At 38.8% G+C, this 24,416-nt stretch overlaps 1 protein-coding gene across 4 annotated transcripts in view; it reads left to right on the plus strand.

Annotated features, from left to right (window-relative positions):
- Positions 1-24,416, plus strand: part of FAM214A (family with sequence similarity 214 member A) — a 108,411-nt gene that overhangs the window by 28,885 nt on the left and 55,110 nt on the right. The window contains exon 1 of one of the 4 annotated variants that reach the window (XM_021710405.1): positions 7,540-7,717. The exons of the other annotated variants lie outside the window; for them this stretch is intronic. Coding sequence (XP_021566080.1) covers positions 7,681-7,717 — 37 coding nt within the window. The 5' untranslated portion in view covers positions 7,540-7,680. Of the gene's footprint in view, positions 1-7,539; positions 7,718-24,416 lie in introns of those variants that run through there. 4 annotated transcript variants of the gene reach the window in all.

A 24,416-nucleotide genomic window follows, 5' to 3' on the forward strand; every position in this document is an offset into this window, starting at 1 on the left:
TGGAGTCTCACTCTGTTGCTCAGACTGGAGTGCAGTGGCCACTCCCGTCCACCGCAGCCTGGACCTGCTGGGCTCCGGCGATCCTTCCACCTCAGCCTTCCAAGTAGCTGGAACTACAGGGGCGTGCTACCATGCTCGGCTAATTTTTTTATTTTACTGTAGAGATGAGGTCTTGCCAAGTTGCCCAGGCGGGTCTTGAACCTGCGGGCTCAGGCGATTCACTCACCTCGGCCTCCCAAAGTGTGAAATTACAGGCTGAGCCAGCGAGCCCAGCCAGTAGAAGGATATGTAAAGGAATTTGTATCATGTATGGCCCATATGCCAATATTTAGTAGCTATTTAATAGATGTGTATATGTGTCATTATTTATTATATGTATATATGTAGTAGCTATTTAACCATTATTTTGAAGGGTTTTCCTACCAGTAATATATATATATATATTTTTTGTTTTGTTTTGTTTTGTTTTGTTTTGTTTTTGTTTAGAAAGTGTCAAAGGTGGCCATTGCTTTCCATTGATTTGGTTTTTTTGGGGAGGGGTTTGGGGGTTCATTTGTTTGTTTGTTTTGAGTCAGAGTCTCACGCTGTCACACAGGCTAGAGTGTACTGGGCTTGAATCACCACACCACAGCCTCAACCTTCTGGACTCAGGTGATCCTTTCACCTCATCCTTCCAAGTAGCTGGAACCACAGGCATATGCCACTATGCCCAGCTAATTTATTTATTTATTTATTGTAGAGATGAGATCTTGCCTCCCAAAGTGCTGGGATTAAAGGCTTGAGCCACCATGCCTGACTCATTGCTTTGTTAAAATCTGGTGTGTCTGCATGGTTCTTTGAGCTATGGCTGGCATGTTTTCTTAGCTTTGGTCCCTTCCCCTATCTTGAGGAGGTGAATCTCCTCTCTCTCTCTCTTTCTCTCTAATTTTCTAAATAAATTTTATTTTGTATCTAAAAGAAAAGAACGTGTCAAAGATAGCCTGATTATCTCTAAAGTATCTTACTGTCAATAAATAGTTCTTAATTATTTCTGCTGAGAGCATAGATGATCATTTGAAATTTTTTTATTTTGTATATAGACTATATAGTTTTAAAACCTCTCATAAAAGATCTACTTTCCTAATTATTTCTTTACATTAGGATAATATAAGTAATTTATGTTTCTTGATCTGGTCCATTTGGAGAGCAAACTTAATGACCATGTTAGGTGAATTCCAAGGGGGAAAGGTAGTTTGTCATGGTTGGAACTGAGAATTGAGAACCTGGGACTAGCACTTGTATAGTATAGAATTTCATGTTTATTCAGATTCTTTGTAGACATTTGAGATTTACAAAGTAGGTAATGTGCCATCATTTTATAGCATACTCATTATAGCTTTGTGTGCCAAGATGAACAAATCAGGGAAAAGCATACCTTTGTCAGGAATATATGAAGTATCATTCTGAAATTTATTGGAACCCTGGCAGCACAGAGGAAACATTTCACTAAATAAAATGATCTCTCTTTTTTTTTAATTTAATTTTTCCTTTGTATTTATTGCGAACTGTATATATACTTAACCTGACCTAGTGTGCACATGTAAAGAATCAATAATCTAGGAAGAAGTTCTTGAATATTAGACGTTTGGATATATAAGTAGTGGACAGAAACAATTTTTTTTTTTAGCTACATGAACCATGGACAAGATACAACTTAGAAAGATTAATCTGGGACTGAAAAATGTTTTCAGTGAAAATTATTTATGGTCTTAGAACGCTGTTTGTACTAAAATGCCCTCAGCTGCACACGTTTAAATGGTTGAGGTTAATTTTGTTATGTTAATTTTACCTCAATTAAAAGAATTTGTTTATAGAACGCAGTAGTGTACTTGGGGTTCAAAGAGTAATAAAAAGTAGTCCTAGCTCTCAAGAAGCAGTATAGTAGAAGACAAATAAGACAAATTGCAATACATATATGATAAATAGTAAAACAGATCTGCCCAAAGGAACAGAGGTCGTTATAAAAAAGAGACTGCACTTGCATGTTTCATTGCAGTACAGTTCACACTGCAGAAATCTAATCAACCTAAATGCCCCTCAACTGATCAGTGGATAATGAAAATATGGTGTATATACACACATATATATGTATATGTATACATACCATGGACTACTACTCAGCCTTCAAAAAGAATGAAATAATGTCTTTTGCAGCACAATGGATATAACTGGAGAACAGGAGTGAACTAACGACAGGAACAGAAAACCAAACACTGCATGTTTTCACTTACAAGTGGGAGCTAAACTAAAGATCTGCAAAGGCATAGGCAACAGTATAATGGACACGGAAGACTCAGAAGGGGGAGGGAGAAAGGGGTAGAGGGACAAAAGATCACCTAGAGCCCAGAAGGTTGAGGCTGCATTAAGCCAGGATCGTGCCACTGCACTCCACCCTGGGCAAAAATTTACCCAACTGAAAAATTTTATAAAAAAAATTGTATCAAGATCTGTCTCTTTGTTACCTTATCATTAAATAGGGAAAATTAGCACACATAAGGCACAGAGAGACAAAACTAGCAAGTAGCAGATAAGTGATCCTCTAATTTCAGTTTCTTAGCTTTCACCTAGAATGAAAAGTAACAATAATACAGGAGAACAAAGGTATTATTAAAATACAAAAGGTCAAGCCTGTAATCCGAACACTTTGGAGACTGAGGTGAGAGGATTGCCTGAGCCATGGGTTCATCACCAGCCTGGGCAACTTGACGAGACCTCATCTCTATAGTTAATCAAAAAATTAGTCCAGCATGGTAGTGTGTGCTTGTAGTTCCAGCTACTTGGAAGGCTGAGGCGGAAGAATCACCTGACCCCAGCAGGTCAACGCTGGGGTGGCCGTGAGTGTGCCACTGCACTCCATCCTGGGCGACAGAACAAGACTCCAACTCAAAAAACAAACAAAAGGAACAGTCTAAAATGTCATCTGAAAGCAAGCTCATCCTGCTCAACATTAGCAGGGAGAAGAAAGTGGGAAAAAGTAAAAGAGACTATCACAGAAAAGCCAGCTTATTACTTTAGCTAGGTTTTGTGAAAGACTACAAGTCACATATAAGCAGTCTCACCAATAATGAGACCACATCTGTAATCAACATTTTCAAAAATTGAAATTATATAAAATGTGTGACAGATGTTTTGCCTACTCTTTAATTTCCGAAGCATACTCATTCACATTACTGAAATGTACATGAACATTCTTTTATGATAGGCCGGAACATCTATGTTATCCCAACTACACAAAAATAAAATAGATGCAGGCTGGGCGCAATAGATTAAGCCTGTAATCCCAGCACTTTGGGAGGCTAAGCAAGGGGATCACTTGAACACAGGAGTTCTAGACCAACCTTGTCTCTATTTAAAGAAGAAAAAGGACTGAGGCAGAAGGATCGCCTGAGCCCAGCAAGTCGAGGCTGCGGTGGCCATGAGCATGAGCTTGCCACTGCACTCCAGCCTGAGCAACAGAGTGAGACTCCGACTCAAAAAAAAAAAAAAAAAAAAATGGTCAGGCACAGTGGCTCAAGCCTGTAATCCCAGCACTTTGGGAGGCCGAGGCTATTGGATTGCCTGAGCCCGCGGGTTCGAAACCCGCCCAGGTAACTTGGCGAGACCTTGTCTCCACAATAAATAAAAAAAAATTAGCCGGGCGTGGTAGCGTGTGTCTGTAGTTCCAGCTACTTGGAAAACAGGTGGGAGAATCACCAGGAACCAGCTGGTCAACGCTGGAGTGGCCGTGAGCATGCCACTGTATTCCAATCTGGGTGATGGAGTGGGACACCAACTCAAAAAAAAAACAACAATGAAGGAAAGGAGAAAGGAAAGGAAAAATAGGTGCAAAATAGTGATTAAGGGCCATTTTTGTCTGAAATTATAATACATTGTGAGTGTGTATGTGTATATTTAAGTCTCATTATTTCCATTTCATCCTTTTGACTGAACTTTATTCATATATCTGCCCTTCTTATATTCTCTCCTGTGAAAGGCATCATTATTCAGTCATTCAAGCTAAATCATCTCCTTTACCAGCACCCCCCCAGTCATCAAGTGTGAACAAGACATCTTCCTAAACGTCTCTAGAATTATCTCTTCTCCATTAGTGTTCTCTTTTGCCAGTCCATTTCTTCATAAGTCTGGTATGTGAGATTTTAATTGGTCAGCCACAGTTTTTTCTTCTTCAGTCAGTGGTGACAGCTCCAGGTCTGTTTGCTTTTGTAGTAAAATGATCTGTCACTTGAATTTACTTTTTTCAAGATGGAACATCTCTCAGAGTACCTTTTATTAATTTATAATTACATGTTCTGACTAAATACATTTAATGTTTTTCTGTGTTATCTTTCTGTATAATGTCAATCAATAATTTTGTATTCTGTATATAATATTATTAGCATTTAATTACAAAATTAGGTCAGGCACAGTAGCTCAGGCCTGTAATCCTAACACTTTGGAAGGCTGAGGCATTAGAATCGCTTGAGGCCAGGAGTTTGAGACCCACCTGGGCATTATAACGAAATCCCGTCTCTAAAAAGTTTAAAAATTAGCTGGAGTTGGTGGTGCATGCCCGTAGTCTGAGCTACCTAGGTAACTGCAGCAGAAGGATCACTCGATCCCAGGGTTTGAGGCTGTAGTCAGCTATGACTGGGCCATTGCACTTCAGCCTAGGAGACAAAGTGAGACCCTGTCTCGGAAATAAAGTTTAAGGATTATAACTGATATGAAATATTCCAAAACAACCTAGGGATTGTATTATTTTTATTTTTTTTTTTTTTGAGTTGGAGTCTCATTCTGTCTCCCAGGCTGGAGTGCAGTGGCACGCTCACGGCCACCATACCCTCAACCTGCTGGGCTCAGGCAATCCTTCTACCTCAGCCTTCCAAGTAGCTGGACTACAGGCATGCTCTACCACGCCCAAATAATTTTTTGATCTATTGTAGAGACAGGGTCTCACCAAGTTGCCCAGGCTCGTCTCAAACCCCTGAGCTCAGGAAATCTTGCCTCGGCCTCCCAAAGTGCTGAGATTACAGGCTTGAGCCACGACGCCCGGCTATTATTCCTGTTTTGATGCAGGAAAAGGTTAATTTTGAAATAAAATTTTATTAATCCAAAAACATTTACCTGGTACACTACCGGGGGAGTTAGGGCCAACTAGAAGTCTAGACTTCACCTGCATGCAGCCTACTTATGTAGCAAAACCTCATTTGTACCCCACAACTCTAAAATAAAATAAACTTAAAAAAAATTTTTTTTTAATTTGGTTTCCATTGACTTCTAGTTGAATGACTTGAGTAAATTTTTAGAGATAATTTTCTTATTGGAACAGTGAAGATGGTCAAATAAGATATTCAGTTTGTTTTATTCACTTTCCAAGGTTGTGAGTTCTAGTCATATAAGATATAAATCAGGTATGGTGCTAGGTAAGCAATTAAGTATACATAGAACCTCCCTTTAAAACACATACAGTGTGGTGGAGGAGAATGTCACTAAACCAGTTATTTTGTAAATAATTATTCAACATTCTATAAGCTAAGTATTAAGAGAAAAAAACAGGGAACCTAACATAGTCTTGGATTAGGGAACTTGACAGATGAGGAAACTGAAGCTTCCTTGTGGTTTAGTAATTTTATATATGGTCTCACTGTTAGTAAATGGCAGATTCATGTTATGACCAGATTCATGTTATGAATCCGGGTTGGCCTGAATCCAAAATCCTTGCCTTACCGTATACTGACCTCAGGGGCTTATCATGTTCCCAAACATACATGTCTTCCTTCTTGTTATTTCTCAGGAGGGCTTAGCTGATCTCCCTCTAGCTAATTGTGGGGCCAGTGATCATATTTTCTTTAAAGTAATAATGATATTTTTCTGAAAGCAATAAATTTCTTCCAGGTTATATTTCTTATATACTTTAGAATGCCGTGGATTGTAGAAACTTCTTTGGAGGCAGGAATCTTGTGGATTCTGGACTGATATGAAATTGCAGTGCTGTCTGTGGCCTCATTTAAAAATAGCCTCATGGTGTTCATGAGGTGCTTTAGTAATGCCAGCATTTCCATCAGCCTCCACTCCCTACCCCCAAGGCACTCAAGATAAACAAAGATCTGAGAAATAAACAGCATGCTTCTGCTGAAGCCTCAGCCTCCTCCCACAAGCCTCCCCTGTATAGAAATCCCAGAGCCACTAGTGATAATGCAGTCTATTGGAAGAAAGCAAACAAAAAGAGTTTCATTGCTTTAAAAGTGTAAAAACCACCATCATAGCTGATGTGATGTGCAGGGAAAATTTTTCTGAAATGAGAACTTTTTGATCCCTCACATCTGTTCCTCCTTTCCTACCTTCATTGACTCTAAAACAACTTTGTAAGTTGGGGAGGGATTTTTTGTTGTTAAAGTCTACGGAGATAGTGTAGACTGATACTCTGAAGCTTGGTACTTGAAACCTGAAAGAAAATCTATACTTTCATATTTCTAGGTCATTTTATGATAAAGAGAAGTCAGTGAATTTAGACTAAATGTAACTGTTTTATGTAATGAGATATTTACTGCAAATACTCCATTTAATTTTGTGTTGTTGTTAGAGTTTATAAAGTAACTGGTTAATTTTCATTTTTGAATCTTTGTATTTTTTTTTTTTTTTTTTTAGAGTCAATGTCTTGCTCTGTTATCCAGGCTGGAGTGCAGCCTTGAACTCCTGGGGTCAGCCTCCTGAGTAGCTAGGATTCCAGGAGTGTTCCGTCACGTGCGGCTAATTCTTTTTGAAAAAGTTTTATAGTGACAGACTTGTTATGTTGCCCAGGCTGGTCTTGAACTCTTGTCCTTAAGAGATCCTCTCACCTCAGCCTCCCAAAGTGCTAGGATGATAGGGCTGACTCACCACTCTTGGTTGTATCGTTTTACTCACCACTCTTGGTTGTATCGTTTTCTGTTCAGTCTGTAGCCCTCTTAAAGGCACTGCATACACTTGAGGGACTATTTCAAGCCTTGTTCCATGTTAACTATGGCACAGGTTGTGTCTTCCTAGGAATTGTGAAGTTTATTGTAAAGTAATTTATAGTGCTAGGTAGCTGGAGGTTGATGCTTTATTCTGATTGTTGTACATTTTTAAATTTTCACATTTTCAGAGGATTTCACTTGGTAGAACCTGATTTACTTGAAATGTGAAGTAATACATTGATTCCCTCTACTACCCTTCTTTGTCCTCAGTTTTATGTGAAATAGTAACTGAAATACATTTTTGTCTTAACAATTTGAATGTCTCTCTGTTTTAAGGCAACTAGAGAAACACATCTGAGGGGCTCCTGCTAGAATGCTTTGTCGTTATGGGTCTACTGTTCTTTCCTTTTCAAGTTGCCTAAACACAGCTGAGTTCGTAAGAGGAGCAAAGAAAACATGACAGTGCTGCCAAGTAGACAGGAAGCCGTAGTGGACCTAGCGAGCTGGGGAGGTTGAGCACACCCTCCGTCCAATCAGCTGTGAGTGCTGTTGCTATGTGCGCCCGTACTCTGCTGCCTTTGTGAAAACCTCACTCGAGCAGAGCGGAATCAGCACCCAACGCTGAACATTTGTTTTAACCGCTGCAGACATCTGGATCCCCCAGCTACTGACAGTATAGCTATTGACAGCCAGAAGGCAACTTCTTTTACGCAAGGATTCCAGTATGGTTTTCAGTGGAAACAAAGGGCTTCACAGAGAAGGTGTGTAATGAAGTGTTTTTAACGGCTTTATTTTTAAGCTTCCAATTTTCTGTAGCTGTTTACCAGTTGTGCTTGCTTCGCATGGATTTTTAATTAATAGGTCTAGGAAAATGATCTCACTTTGAAAAACATTGAACTTAGGGAATTTTCTTGAGCTTCATGTAGCCTATTTTCTTTGAACAGCATTGCTTAAAAGATTATTAAAATGCTGATTTGAACAATGAGTAGGAAGAAAGAAACCAAATTACAGTGTGCTCACTTTAATAGGGGGAAATAATGTGATAGAAATGAGAATTTGGGGAAGGGAATATGAGTTAGCCAGAAGCAGTAACTGTATGTGGGGGCAGGAGATATTTTAAAAATAAATGCTCTTAAGGAAAATGTATTTTAAGTGCCTATTTTAAATTGAATTCATTGTTTCTGAATTTGGCAAAGATTGACAGAATTTAGCTAAGTGCGATTTTTGACATAGCTTAAGAAATTGGTGTGGTATCCTTTTATAAAGCATCTCTGAAGACACTACCTCAAATTGTGCAGTTTCTTATTTGATCCCTTGACTAGTTATCTTTAATTCCGGTAAAGGATAGTAATATAATTCAACTAGTTCAGTGTAGTGTTCTATTAATTGTCCACATAGAATAAAGGATTTTGAAGACAACATACCACAAATGGTTAAGATGGGATTTTAAAATTAAAGTATGGTTCCTAAATGTAAAATCCCATATTTGACTTAGTTAATACTGCAGATATAGTCAATTTTTTTAAAACTACAGTAATTCAATACTTGTGATAATTGAACAGAATGGTTACCATTTGTTTATATAGAATCTGGAAAAACTGGTCTGTCCAACAGATTATAGGAAAGTTTTAAAGTATTTGAGATAAACAAAAGGGTTTGTTTTTGTGTGTATCTTTCTCAAATACTGTGAAATTAGAGCTTACATATTTGATTTAGCTAATGATCCTTTTAAATTAATTAAAACAGGGCAAACTAATCAGTATATTGTTCATTTTATGAAAAATTCATGTTGAGCTAATAACCAGTTTTTCTTATGCTTTTTTAGTTTCACATGGTTGTCTTAAGTGACTTCTTTTAATTCACTCAGTGATTTATGTCTGATGAGTAAAGTTCATATAAGTTGTAAGTTAATATTAGAGCTTTCTTTGTCTTCTCTACAAATGATATATTTTGGAAGAGGATTGGTTTTGTTGTACTTTTCAAAAAGTACCTGTCAATAGAAAGTCTTAGCAATTAGTATTAGCATTTTTGGTAAGAGATATTTCTTTTAAAAACAAAATATGTCCCATGCTATTATGCTCCAAACAATTCTTTGTATATATTTGTATTAGGTTAAAAAGACATCAGATTCTAGGTGCAAAGGTGGAAGGACCATGAAATTGGTCAGAAAGTTGAGTGTACTGCCGTGTTACACAAAAGCTTTGCTGTTGTGTTTAGGAGGAATATTACTGGTAGAATCCTAGACTTTATTCCTGGGTTAAGCACCTAAAGATGTTTTATATACTGGAGCATCTGAAAGTTTCTGTTCAGTTTCAGAACCTCAGGAGAATTAAGGTTTATAATCTGGTCAATAGTAATATTGTTAGCATATTTCAACTCTGAGTTTGTCTATTTCATCATATAATTTTTATTGTCTTTTTCTATGTCAAATCTTTAAATTGGCTATACTTTTTTGTACTTCTGGAAAAATAACTTCAATTCTCAAAAACTGATTTCTTTTTTGTCTTGTCTCTTGATAGGGAACAGCAGATAGAAGTGCTAGTATTTATTAATGCAGTGATTGCTATAACTGATTTTAAGTAAAATAGGATAATTTGGTTTTATTTTGGAATCATCAGGCAATAGTATATAAATGCTATTTCATTTACAATTCTTTAAAAAATTTTGTAATTTAAAACCTCTGGTTGAGAAGGGGTGACAATCTGAGTTTTTATCTTTGTCTTCTGGGAAATCTTTTTTAAATGGTCCTACTTCGGATATTATCACAAATGTTTGATTTTTTTATATGTATGCCTTAAGTGCTATATAACAAGATGTTTCTTTCTTTTTTGTTGTTTTTGTGTGGTTTTTTGGTTTTTGTTTTTTGTTTTTTTGGAGTTAGAGTCTCACTCTGTCGCTCAGGTTGGAATGCAGTAGCACGCTCACGGCCACCCCAGCGTCAACCTGCTGGGCTCAGGCAGTCCTTCTGCCACGACCTTCTAAGTAGCCAGAACTACAGGTGCACGCTACCACGCCTGGTTATTTTTTGATTTATTGTAGAGATGAGGTCTTGCCAAATTGCCCAGTCTGGTCTCGAATCCATGGGCTCAGGGATTCCTCTTACCTCAGCCTCCCAAAGTGCTGGGATTATAGGCTTGAGCCACCGTGCCCAGCTGACATGATGTTTCTTTGACTCTTCCCTGCAGAAATAACATTATTTGTTCATAGTTTGAATCCAAGAAAGATTTGCTTTTCATAATCAGCTGGGCAAGGAAGTTTGGTCTTTACAACTTTTTTTTTTTTTCAGTCAGAGTCTCACTCTTTTTGCCCAAGCTGGAGTGCAACAGCACACTGCTCATGGCTACCGCAGCCTCGACCTGGTGGGCTCAGGTGATCCTTCTGCCTCATCCTTCCAAGTAGTTGGAACTATAGGCACGCGCCACCATGTCCAGCTAATTTTTTGATTTATTGTAGAGATGAGGTCTCACCAAGTTGCCCGGTCTGTGGACTCAGGCAATCAATCCTCTTGTCTTGGCCTCCCAAAGTGCTGGGATTACAGACTTGAGCCACTGGGCCAGGACGGGTCATTACAACTTCTTATCAGGCATTTTCTTTCTTTTTTTATCTATCTATCTATTTATTTATTTATTTATTGAGTAGGAGTCTCACTCTGTTGCCCAGGCTGGAGTTGAGTGGCACACTCAAGGCCACCCAGGCTCAATCTGCTGGACTCAGATGATCCTTCTGCCTCAGGCTTCCAAGTAACTGGAAGCACAGGTGTACACCACCCGCTTGGCTAATTTTTTTGATTTATTGTAGAGAGAAGGTCTTGCCAGGTTTCCCAGGCTGGTCTCAAATCCCTGGACTCGGGCAACTCTTTAGCCTCTGCCTCCAAAAGTACTGGGATTACAGGTATGAGCCACTGGTATTTTCACATATCAACAGGGCTATTGCATAAACTGTATTGCTTTTGCATGCATATAGTAAATCTTTTTTTTTAATCTTCAGATGTCACTGTATCAAAATCACAGATCTACTTTGTTATTGTTTGTTTGTTTGTTTGTTTGTTTGAGGCTCTATCACCCAAGATAGAATGCAGTGACACAATTCTGGCTCACTGCAGCCTTGTCCACCTCCACCGAAGTGATCCTCCTATCAGTCTCCTGAGAGCTGGGGTTACAGGTGTGTGCCACCATGCCCTGCTAATTTTTGTGTTTTTTTTGTAGAGATGAAGTCTCACTTTGTTGCCCAGGCTGGTCTCAAACTCCTGGGCTCAAGTGATCTTCTTGCATCGGCCTCCCAAAGTACTGGAATTACAGGCATGAGCCACTGTGCCCAGTTTTAAAATAATAAAAGACCTAAGGTTTTGAAATATTATTGTTTGCGGTATTTCTTGAATCATGTATATAATCCTTTGTTATAAAGCCCAGTTATAAAAGTGGCAGTATGAGGACTACTAATTGATAAACTGGAATTATCTTATTATTTATTCACCAGTCTCCTCAATTTTACTCATTCAAAGACTTCTGAACATCAAAGGAGAAGGTTATGATAAGCATAAGGACAGTAAAATTATAAATTATGGGAAATAGACAAGATAGTATATAAAAAATAATCAGGTCCTAAGGCTTATACATAGTTGGGCCTCAGATTCAGTAAGTTATATATTTTTAAATTTCTAGAAGAGAAGAATTGCAATATTCCCAACACAAAGAAAAGATAAATGTTTGAGGTGACAGATATTCCAATAATCCTGATTTGATCACTACCCTTTGTATACATATATCAAAATATCACCTGTACCCCCAAAATATGTATAACTGTGGTATATCAATAAAAAGGAAAAATCAATTTTGGGTAGCTTGCCTCTATGATCTATTATTTAGCTATATGATATTGGGCATGGTTTCACCTTTCTGGGCCTTAGTTTCTCCATCAGTATCATGAGATTTAAGGGTGATTGTGGGGTTTAACTGAAAGAATATGAAAATTGCTTAGATTAGTGACCCACTATTAACACTCAATAAAACGTGAGATATTATTATAAGCTTCCCTTTTCTTTAAAATTCTACATTAAAAAATGTGAAAATGTTGAGTTTTCTCAGTATTTTGAGAATTTTAAGTATGGTTTTTTAGGCTTTTCCCCTGAGGTATCCTAATTTTTTCAGTTATCTAAGATACTTCATGATCTGGAAGGTCGTGGGTATACAGGGATTGGGGTAGAAAGAGAAGGCAGGGCTGATGGGGAAGTACATTACTAAATATCTGAGGAAAGATAATAGTCAATAATGGTAAGAAAATAAAGAATATTGACTGGGCGCAGTGGTGCACTCCTGTAATCCCAGCACTTTGGGAGGCCGAGGGAGCGGATTGCCTGAGGCAAGGTTCAAGACCAACCTGGGCAACTTGACAAGACCTTGTCTCTACAATAAATTTTTAAAAAAATAGCCAGGCATGATGGCATTCATCTATAGTTCCCGCTACTTGGAAGACTGAGGTGGAAGGATCATCTGAGCCCAGCAGGTCAAGGCTGTGGTGGCCGTGAGCATGTCACTGCCCTTCAGCCTGAGCAACACTGAGACTCCGACTCAAAGAAATGAAAAGAAAGAACTTGTAAAATGGCAAGAGAAATAGAAAACGCAAAATATAAATGTGTTCTGTTTGATAATATATATTCACATAGTTTGGTTTTTTTTTTGAGTGTGTATACTCACATGGGTGCCAACCACCCCAACCCCGCTGCACATGCTGAGCTGCTTGACAAGAGTTACTAAATTCCCTAGTAATTTGTTACTGGGAAGTAACTTGTTTCTGACTTTTCTTTTGAATTCCTTAGCTAGGATTGGGCTAAAGGTGACCTTGTAATTACTACCTTAAAGAAAAGGGACAAGCTAGCTGCCTGGAAGCCAGAAATTAGATATCATCACCGACATGATGAGTATAACTGTCTTGAAATAGAGAAACTTCTAAAACAACAAAAAAATTATATATATTTATATATATATATTTATAAATTTCCAGAATAAAAATCTGGTGGCGTAGCACTAAATTTTGGAAACATGACTTCAAAACCAAAATGTTCAGTACAACTCTTTTATTTGTCATTTTTATAAGTATACACAATTTCATATTTCTTTCAACTGATCACAGTATTTTCATTGCTTTGAGTTGACATGATTTTATGTTATTTTGGGGAAGATGTTTAATCTGGGTTCCATTCTGGTTTTCACATTTTTATCAAGGGCTTAAGATTTTGTGGTTTCTATATAAGCTTACTATTTAGCCCTCCAATTTACTGAAAGTACAGATTAGCTTATTCAGAGCTAGAGAACAAGCAAATGTAAAAAAAAAAAAAGACAATCATCTTTTCTTTTCCATTTTATTATTGTCAATGAGTCCAGTAGTGTTGCCCAAGTAGCTTCTGCATTGGGCCCAGGTACTACTTTGTAAGTGACAAAAGGGGAAGAGAACTCTCTTTGAAATAAGTATCCTTACTGTGTTGCATTGGTGTATTTGTTTTGAGAAATGCATACTTACCTTAAATCATCTGTCTCAAAAATATTCAAGTAGCAAAAGAAAGGTTGCTCTATGTCCTGCTGACCCTTTGGAGACTGCCCAGTGCTATCAATTGCTATCATCCCTCTTGCTGAGGGAGGGATAATGCATCTGTGTTTATTATACCCACATAATTTTGTGGAAAATACACAAGAAGTTAATAAAATATCCTAGGTTAAGAAATTTTTGTTAAACAAAATTTGGTTTTAGTCAGAATGTAAAAGCATTAATATTCAAAAATTGAGGTTTAAAACAGACTAGATAAGGATTTCAGGATATGTTTGCAAACAAAGTGTTAGTAGTGCAGGTGGGACACTTTTTTAGCTTCAAAGGCGATAATAAAATGTTCCAAAGTGCAACTCTTAATTTAAAAACTGTCTTCCATACACTTTTTATTTCTCCACAAGTTTTAGATTTCACACTAATACACACTCAGTGGAAAATAGGAATGTTTGGAGTACTTAGAAGGTGGGGGTCATTCATGCAGTAAGGGAAAGGAGGTTGAAACGATAGTATATTTTTGGGGACCAACCTGTGTTGTAACCATATTCCCCTGAGTTAAAAATGTAAGACTAGATTAGGTAAAACTTAAGGATAATTTTGGAAAGTTCTGTGCCCGTTATCTGGGATTAATAAAACTGTAGCAAAACAAAACAGCACTAGACTCATAGTAGGTTGTTGTCTTTTTAGCACAATATTCTTCTAACTGTACAGGTAAATCTAGACTTTGTGGTTTTGAGAGAGAACTTTGTTTCCCTGTGGCAGTGTTTTCTCAGATGTTTGTCTGTGAGTTCTTTCTGCATGGGGTGTGGAGTGATAATACTGTATAATCAGGAATATTCCCACAAGGAACAGTGAAACAGTATTTCTTAACTTGAGGATTTGGGGGTCCTAAAACTGTGATGAATTTGGTCTGATGATTTACACAGAACACAGAGAAATGAAATTAAATAATATTAATGAAGGTAAGAAGGAAATAAAGAAAATTTGTGTCCTTCTAACTTTGTGCCCGTGCATCTGTGTTAAAAGTATAATGCTGGCAACCTGAACTTTAAGGAGGCAAAACAAAAGAACACAAGTAAATTACATTTTCTCATTAACACTGACTAGATCTAATGTTTTTTGTTTTTTGTTTGTTTTGTTTTGTTTTTGAGTTGGAATCTCACTCTGTCATCTGGGCTGGAGTGCAGTGGCACACTTATGGTCACCCCAGCATCTACCTGCTGGGCTCTGGCGATCCTTCCACCTCAGCCTTCTAAGTAGCCGGAACTACAGGCCGAGTTATCATGCCCAGCTAATTTTTGTTTTGTTTTGTTTTATTGTAGAGACAAGTTCTTGCCAAGTTGCCCTGACTGGTCTCAAACCTGCAGGCTCAGGCAATCCACTCACCTGAGCCTCCCAAAGTGCTGGGATTACAGGCTGAGCCACTGAGCACAGCCCTAATTCTTATATTTTAAATATCATGTCCTTTGGGAGCTTTCCTGATGTCCAAGATTGTGCTCGCATAGAACCTTGGTCTGTTCCTATTTCATTTATCATATTATCATGAATTAGACTTACCTGTGGTCTCTCCGTGAGACTCTCCGCTACTTGAAGATAAGTGATAATAACTTGTTCTTCCATTGCCCCTAGAGAAGAGCTAATTCACTAACAGCTTTTGACCCATACATATAAAATACCTCTCTTTTTCCATTCTTACCTGCTAGCCATTTTTTAAAGTTACATAGGATTTAGTTTTCTTTATAGAGCTTGAGTTTCCAACTCCTCACATAAGCAGTCAGTGGGCTGCCATGATGCATTAGATCCATAATCCCCCAAAAGACTGTTGAAACCTAGAAATCCTAATCATCAGTATGGAAATTTGAACTCAGAATGCTCTTGTTTGTTTGTTTGTTTGTTTGTTTGTTTGTTTTGTAGAGTCAGAGTCTCAGTCTGTTGCCCAGGCTGGAGGGCAGTGGCACAATCATGGCCACCGTAGCCTTGACGTGTGGAGCTCAGGCAGTCCTTCCATTTCAGACTTCCAGGTAGCTGGGACTATGGGCACAAGCCACCACAGCTGGCCAATTTTTTAATTTATAGTAGAAATGAGGTTTTCTATGTTGCCCAGGCAGTCCTCTCGCCTCTGCCTCCCAAAGTGCTGGGATTACAGGTGTGAGTTATTATGCCCAGCCTATTTTTCATTTTTGAAATTTTAAATGCTTTTGCCCTTGGGGTCAAGATTTAGTAAGTAATTGCCTATTGTAGTCTATTTTATTATTTATTTGTTTATTTATTTACTTGTTTTTTAGTTAGAGCCTCTCTGTCACCCAGGCTGGAGTGCGGTGGCACCATCATGGTTTACCACAGCCTCAATCTCCTGGGTTCAGGTGAGCCTTCCACCTCAGCCTCCTGAATAGCTGGGGTTATAGGCATAGGCCACCACACCTGGTTGATTTTTTTTTTTTTTTTTTAAATAGCAACAGATCTCCCTTTGTTGTCCATGCTGGTCTCAAAACTCCTGGGCTCAAGCAGTCTTACCACCTTGGCCTCCCAAAGTGCTGGGAGGCCTCCCAAAGTGCTGGGAGGCCTCCCAAAGTGCTGGGAGGCCTCCCAAAGTGCTGGGAGGCCTCCCAAAGTGCTGGCATAAGCCAACAGGCCCACCCTTCAGTATTTTAGAACAAATTTTTTTTATCCCATTCAAGAGAATTACATTGATAAGATATTTGACAATTAAAATATTAAATCCAAAAGAAGATTAAAGTAGTTATCTAGAAAGGGTAATAATAGCAAGCTTCTATCACACTAACCAGAAATAAACATCTAAGAAGAAAACAAAATATGATGAAACATTGAACATTCGAGTGCTTGTTCATGTGTCAGGGAACTGGTCTTGGTCTCATGGAACCTAAGTAGTGATTTAATTTTGTTTGTGCTAAGGAAACAATAATAAGGTGCAATACAAAGCCATATAAGAGGTTTATAGGATTAGATGAGATGGGATAAGACCTTGTGAAGAATTGTGCATATATGCTAAAATAAAGAGATCTTCTGATTGTTTTTTACCCTAGTTTTTTAGGCTATAGAATTTGATCAAGTAATAATGTTAAATTTTTTATTTCATGAGAGTAAAGATTATATTAGGAAATGTAATGAAAAACTCACAAGAGCAACAAACAAATCTAATTTTGAATAAACATAATTGATATATTCAGGAACTTTATGAAGCTTTTGAAACCCTACCAAATAATATTTTTAAAGACATAAATGGCAAGATTTGAATCTTTAAAATGCAGTTTTATAAAAGTTAGCTCAAGTGTTTTTTGAGTCACTAACTGCAATTTTTAGGAACCACTGAAATCTGAAGTTTGGGAAAGCAGAGTGTTAACAGAGTTGGAGTGCTCTCCTGATGCACGAAAGGATGAATCACCTTCTGACCACAAAGTTTTTCCACTGGGTGTCTTTATAGGGCCTGCCAGGAGGATAGTGCTGGAGTGGAATTCAGTAGAATTCTGGTGATTCAGTGGAATACAGAGGGTGGAGCATCTTGAGGTGGCCCTGGGAGAGAATGAGTTTGACTGGGTCCTTGGGAGTATAAAGAAATGGGAGGTGAGATATAAATACAGAGGGTGGAGCATCTTGAGGTGGCCCTGGGAGAGAATGAGTTTGACTGGGTCCTTGGGAGCATAAAGAAATGGGAGGTGAGGTATAAAAAAAAGTAGATAGGCTCTTCTTCTTCACCATTTTTCATTATTCCCCTTTATGCTTCTAGTTCTTTGGCCAATCTGGGAATGGTGAGCGGTCAGATATAGCAGGTTGTTGTTGAAATAGAAGCAGTCAGACTTTACCACTGATGGCTTATGAGGGATAAGCAAAAGGGAGGAGGCATAAATGATTCTAAGGTTTCAAATCACAAAAAGCAAAACAGCTGTGGTTAGGACTAGTTTTGTACTCTGACCAACACCCCCATGACTATTTTTAGTTTGTGTTAGGCTAGATGTAACAAGGTCAGTCTGCTTGTGGCCAAACTGGTACTAACAATAAATGGATTGGTAATATTTTATAACTTCAAATATTGGCTTAAGTTGAATCAGATAATTGGAATTGGAAAAAAATCATTTAGTTTCACACATCTTCATTTTACATGTGACTTTGCTGAGGGTCACAGAGTTTAACTGTCCTTTCCCAAGATCTCAGAGCTAGTTTCTAGTTTTTTATAAAACTGAAATTAGAATCCAGGCTGCCTGGATTTTTTTTGAGTTGGAGTTTCACCCTGTCGCCAGAGCTGGAATGGAGTGGCATGATCATGGCTCACAGTAGCCTCACCCTTCTGGGCTCAGGCATTCCTCCTTCCTCAGCCTCCCAAGTAGCTGGAACTGCAGGTGCATGCCATCTGCCCAGCTAGTATTTTTGATTTTTTTGTGGAGACAAGATCTCACTGTGTTGCCCAGGCTGGCCTCTAACTCTTAGGCTTAAGCAATACTCTCGCCTCAGCCTACCAAAGTGCTGGGATTGCAAGTGTGAGCCACTGCGCCTGGCTGTTTTCATTTGATTCTTGTTTTATTGAATGATCTGTGAATTTCAAGATCTACTAAAACTGTAAATGCTGGTCTTCAAATCTGCCATTTAGCTACCAAAATTTAGGGGAAAAAATCAAAATTAAATTTGGAGTTTAAGCAGATTGGCAAATTTATCTTCTAAACAGATGGTTTTGGAATAATAAAACAATAAATAATAGCCTGGTCATAATAGCTGCACTCAATTGATTACAGTTCTCCTTGTGAGTGAATTGGCTGAACTAAAACCAGTTTAATATGACTCTGGGAAATGTTCTATACTTGGCTGCCTGAAGTTAATGATAATGTCCACAGAGTCATTCAATAAAACATTAATTAAAGGCATTACTTTAGTGTTAAATCCCACTATTTGATCATTATCTTTATCAAAGGACACTGCCCTTGGCAGAGTTACCATTTTTAAGAGGAAATAAAGCAATATGAAACTGACTTAGTGGGGGAAAAGTTAGAGAAAATATTGTTGCTGTTCTCACCAACCTTATAGTTAGGTAATATCCTTACAACAGCCATTTATAATTAAACTATAATTTTCCATCCTAAATAATCTGCCCACATTTGTACAGAGATTAATGAATCCGCGTGAACAAGTGAATGGTTACAAGGGTGGTATTGTTTGCTTCAATTGGTTGAATCACTGGAGAACTAGTGGCTGTTCTTTCTCGGTACCATTACTTAATTTTATTTTCTTTTGGGCAAACTATTGTTTCATAGACTTGTGGTTCATTGTCCCCTTTTTTGGAAGTAGCAGTTTTTAATTTTTGTGGAACATGGTCCCCACCATCTCCATCATTGCTTCCTCAAGTGTCCTCAAGTGGTAGAAAGCTTCTCTTGGGCTGATCAAGATGGAGGCCATGGAAGGGGAGGGGAAGGACCTCATTGCACACTGTAGATGGGCTCTTGGTTACTATTCCCACAGAGGATGAGTCAGATAGCTTTCTGCTTAGTACCTTTTGGTGGTGTTTCCCAGAGGCTGGTCCTCAGACTCCTGCTAGTCTAACATCAGGTTTTCATTTTTCCATGATAGAGATGGGCAAGGGACTGTTCTTTGTCTGTGATCATGCCTCCAACTTTTTGTTATTAAACGTCTTTTCTTTTGTGAAATAATCATGAAAGTAGAAGGAAAATATAAATTAAAGTGGTATTTTCTTTTTTCCTAATTTTTCTTTTATTTAAGAAGTGATATATTAAAATTTCTTAGTAGTAGAAATCAATCTTGTGGTTTTAGCAAGCATATTTTAATTTTTATATTGTCATTAATACATATCTTTATAAGTATATATTACTGAAAAATTTATAATATAAAATTATATGTGTTACTATTTAACTTACTGGACATTTCATGAATTTTTCTAAATACCCATAATTATTTTAATGACTAGGATATTTCATCATGTTGACATAACATAAATCATTTTAGGTACTTTTTCAAACTTTTAAAAAAATTTCTTGCTAGATAGATACAACATGGATTTTCTTTTCTTTTTTCTTTCTTTTTTTTTTTTTGAGTCAGAGTCTCACTCTGTTGTCCAAGCTGGAATGCAGTGGCATGCTCATGGCCACCCCAGCATCGACCTGCTAGACTCAGGTGGTCCCTCAGCCTTCCAAGTAGCCAGAACTACAGGCGTGCATTATTTACCATGCCAGGCTAATTTTTTGATATATTGTAGAGATGAGGTCTCATCAAGTTGCCCCCCAGGCTGGTCTTGAACTCCCGGGCTCAGGCAGTCCTCTAGCCTTGGCCTCCCAAAGTGCTGGGATTACAGATTTGAACCTTCACGCCCGGCCACAACATGGGTTTTCAATATGGTTTTAATTTTTATCCCTTTATGTGTTTGCTCTTCTTTTTTCTCTTTATGTGAATGCGTTCCTTATTTTTCTTTTAACTTTTGAAATCATGATAGTTTTAACTAAGTGTAAAATAGCACTTAGATACTATAATAAGAGGAACATTTTGTTGATTATATGATAGAAGTGGTTCCTCTCCTGTGTTTTTCTTTTTTTTCTTTATCACTTCTTCCAGGACATTTCTATTTATTATCTTTCTGAGATACTTGGGTATTTTTCTATCATTTCAAAGCTGAGAAAGTTCTCATTATTTCATAGGTCAAATATTGAATTTTCTGCTAGTTTTCTCCCTTAAACTATATTTTAAACTTGACCCATTTAAAAAAAAAAAAAGTCGGCCAGGTACAGCTCATGCCTATAATCCCAGCACTTTGGGAGGCCGAGTGAGAGGATTGCCTTAGACCATGGGTTCGAGACCAGCTTGGGCAACTTGGTGAGACATTTCTACAATAAATCAAAAAATTAGCTGGGCATGGTGGCACGTGCCTGTAGTTCCAGCTACTTGGAAGATTGAACAGAAGGATGGCCTGAGCCCAGCAGTTCAAGGCTGCAGTGGCCGTGAGCATGCCACTGCACTCCAGCCTGGACGACAGAGTGAGACTTTGACTTTAAAAAAAAAAAAAAAGACCGGTCAAATTTAGCAGTGGGGTATTGTATACCAACTGTCATGACACTGATACTAATAAGTTCTGTTAACCTACTACCATTGGACCAGCCAGACCTGACTCTATTTATCTATGAGATACTTACTTTGGTGTATGATATAAAGTACTGTTTCTTAAAATATGGTTTACAGATCATCTGCAGAGTCAAAGAGTTTTCTTGTTAAACATGCAGACCATCTGAGTCAGAATCTCTGGAATTGATTCTGAATATATTCATTTTCTACAGGCTCTTGTGATTATATTTGTATTAGAATCCTGTTGATGCTGTAATAAATTGCCACAACTCTGAGGCTTCAAACAACACAAATTTTACCTGGGCAAAATGGTGTGTGCCTGTAGTCCCTGTTACTAGAGGGGCTAGTGCTAGAGGATCACTTAAGCCCAGGAGTTGGAGACCAGCATGGGCAACATAGTGAGACCTGGTTTCTTTCTTTCTTTCTTTTTTTTTTTTTTTTTTTTGATTTGGAGTCTCACTCTGTCACCCAGACTGGAGTGCAGTGGCCGCTCCTGGCTGCCACAGCCTTGACCTGCTGGGCTCCAGCGATCCTTCCGCCTCAGCCTTCCAAGTAGCTGGAACTACAGGCGCGCGCTACCACGCCCGGCTAATTTTTTGATTTATTGTAGAGATGAGGTCTCGCCAAGTTGCCCAGGCGGGTCTTGAACCCACAGGTTCAGGCATTCCACTCACCTCAGCCTCCCAAAGCGCGGGATTACAGGCTGAGCCACTGAGCCCAGCTCCCGGTTTCTTAAAACAAAACAAAACAAAACCAAAAAGACAAGAAAATCCTACTAAGTTATTGTCTCATAGTTCTGGAGGTCAGAAGTCTAAAATGGGTCCAAAGGATTATATTATTCTAGAGGCTCTTGAGAGAATGTTTGTTTTTTCCAGCTTCTGCAGTCTCCTGCATTCCTTAGCTAATGGCACCTTCCTCCATCTTCAGTGCCAGCATTGTAGCCTCTTCCCTTTAATCTTCTACCTCTTTTAAAAAGGGCCCTTGTGATGATGTTGGCCCTCCCTTCATAATCCAGGAAATCCACCCTTATTGTAAGATTCTTAACTTAATCACACCCACAAAGTTCCTTTTGAATGTAAAGTTACATATTTACAGGTTCCAGGGATTGGGACATGGATATCATTTGAGGGGGGAGCATTATTTAGTCTAACACAGTGCTTAAACATGTCAAAATTTGGGAGCCATTTATGTATAGTAGATACCCAATATTTCTTAATCACTGAATATACTCAAAACTATTTACTAATAATATTCTGTCATAAAAAGCTTTTTTGTGGTAGAGGTCTTAACATTTTTACGTATAGCCAGACATTTGGGGAGGAGTCTCACTCTGTTACCCAGGCTGGAGTGCAATGGCACGTCCACAACCACACAGCCTCAACCTACTAGGCTCAGGTGATCCTTCTGCCTCAGTCTTCTAGGTAGCTGGAACTACAGGCATATGAGGTCTTGCCATGTTGCCCGCGCTGGTCTTGAACCCATGGGCTCAGGCAACCGTCTTGCTTCCACCTCCCAAAGTGCTGGGATAAGCAGGCGTGAGCCACTAAGTCCGACTTGGGGAACTTTGTATTCTATTTCTGCAGTCTTTAAATATATATATATCTTTACAAAATAAAGAGCTGTTAATTCACCTAGTTTTTTTTCCTAAATATTGTTTATCTGTGATTTTTGAGTCAGAGTCTCACTCTGTTGCCCAGGCTGGAATGCAATGGCATGCTCACGGCCAACGCAGCCTCAACCTACCAGGTTCACGTGATCCTTCCGCCTCAGCCTTCCAAGTAGCTGAAACCACAGGCATGTGCCACCATGCTTGGCTAATTTTTTGATTTATTGTAGAGACGAGGTCTCACCATGTTGCTTAGGCTGGTTTCGAATACCTGAGCTCAGGTAATCCTTTCGCTTCCACCTCCCAAAGTGCTGGATTTACAATCTTGAGCCACTATGCCCGGCCCTTACCTGTGATTTTAAAAGCCTTAGAACCAAATATACGTGTCTGAATTCCCCTACCACCCAGTTTTTTTTTAAGTTGATTTAGGCCAGGCATGGTAGTTCACGCCTGTAATCCCAGCATTTTGGAAAGTGAAGGCGAGAGAATTGCCTGAGCCCAGGAGTTCAAGACCAGCCTAGGCAACTCGGCGAGACCTGTCACAAACATTCAGGCTGTAATAGGAAATTTGTCATGTATTTAGAAAGGTCGAGTATAACTTTTTTGGGGGGGGGAGTTGGAGTCTCACTCTGTCACCCAGACTGGAGTGCAATGGCCGCTCCCGGCCACCGTAGCCTCGACCTGCTGGGCTCCCGCGATCCTTCCGCCTCAGCCTTCCAAGTAGCTGGAACTACAGGCGCGTGCTACCACACCCGGCTAATTTTTTGATTTTTATTGTAGAAATGAGGTCTCGCCAAGTTGCCCAGGTGGGTCTTGAACCCGCGGACTCAGGCAATCCGCTCACCTCAGGCTCCCAAAGCATGGTATTACAGGCTGAGCCACCGAGCCCGGCGAGTATAACTTTTTGCTGACTTCAAGATGACATCTGAAAGACAGCAAGAGATTAAAGATTTTATAAAAAGTTGTAAGTGCATCTCAGTGCATTAATGTGCGCCTGTAATCCCAACTACTTGGGAAGCAAGAGGATCTCTTGAGCCCAGCAGTTTAAGTCCAGCCTAGCCAATATAGTGACCCCCATCTCTAAAAAAAGATGAAAGTATCCCTATTATCTATTGGAGTTGAAATTTGAGTCCATTTAGTCTCTATTTCAGGCTTCCCACAACTATTTGAGGAAAAAAAATTTTTGAACCAGCTAACATAAGTGATTTTTTAAATTACAATGTAGAAAAGTGGGCTTAGTATAATTTCCTTATTCATATAGTTCTCAACTACAAACCCAAAACTGTTTAAAAATTAAATGCAAATAAAATTGTAGAACCAGTAAACTTCACAGTTTGTGGTAGTTTACAGTTATTAAGTTGCTGGTCAAAATGTGAGTGTGGACTTGGTATTGTGGGAAAAGTCCTTTTCAGTTGGGTGTGACTGTGATATTTTATGTCTTGATATCTGTTTGTTGTTTAAACCACTGTCAACTTTTGTTGATATCTCAGTCTACAGTAACATTTTGTACACAACACAAAAGAATAAGCTCTCTTCTGAGCTGTTAAAATCATGCTATTTGAATACTAGTCCAATTGTAAATGTAATTCATAATTCCAAGTAAGAATATATCACTGAAATTTCTTAGTAGGAATTTCAGAGTAAGTTTATACTTATTTTTGTGATTTTCATTGAAAATAAATAACATGTTACATTTGAGGAGAAAGCTTTCCGGTTGCTAGGATGTCCACAGAATTCAGTTTGAGAAACACTCCTACCTCAGTTACATATTTTGAATGGGTCTGTGCAAATTTATGACCACAACTGAAAATACAAGTCTTGTGTATATGTTTTTTTTGTTTTGTTTTGTTTTGTTTTGTTTGAGTTGGAGTCTCACTCTGTTGCCCAGTCTGGAGTACAGTGGCACACTCATAGCCACCTCAGCTTCATCCTGCTGGGCTTAGGTGATCCTTCCACTTCAGCCTTCCAAGTAGCTGGAACTACAAGCACGCGCTACCACACCTGACTTATTTTTTCATTTATTGACTGGTCTCAAACCCTGTGAATTTAGGCAGTCCTCTCAACTTGGCCTCCCAAAGTGTTGGGATTATAGGCGTGAGCCACTGTGCCTAGCCTCCAGTGTGTATTTTAAAGTGGGTTTCCTAGCCGGGCTCGGTGGCTCAGCCTCTAATCCCTCGCTTTGGGAGGCTGAGGTGAGTGGATTGCCTGAGCCTGCGGGTTCGAGACCCACCTGGGCAACTTGA

The sequence above is a fragment of the Carlito syrichta genome, unplaced genomic scaffold (assembly GCF_000164805.1).
Source record: "Carlito syrichta isolate Samal-C Ts95f unplaced genomic scaffold, Tarsius_syrichta-2.0.1 Scaffold288883, whole genome shotgun sequence".
NCBI lineage: Eukaryota > Metazoa > Chordata > Mammalia > Primates > Tarsiidae > Carlito > Carlito syrichta.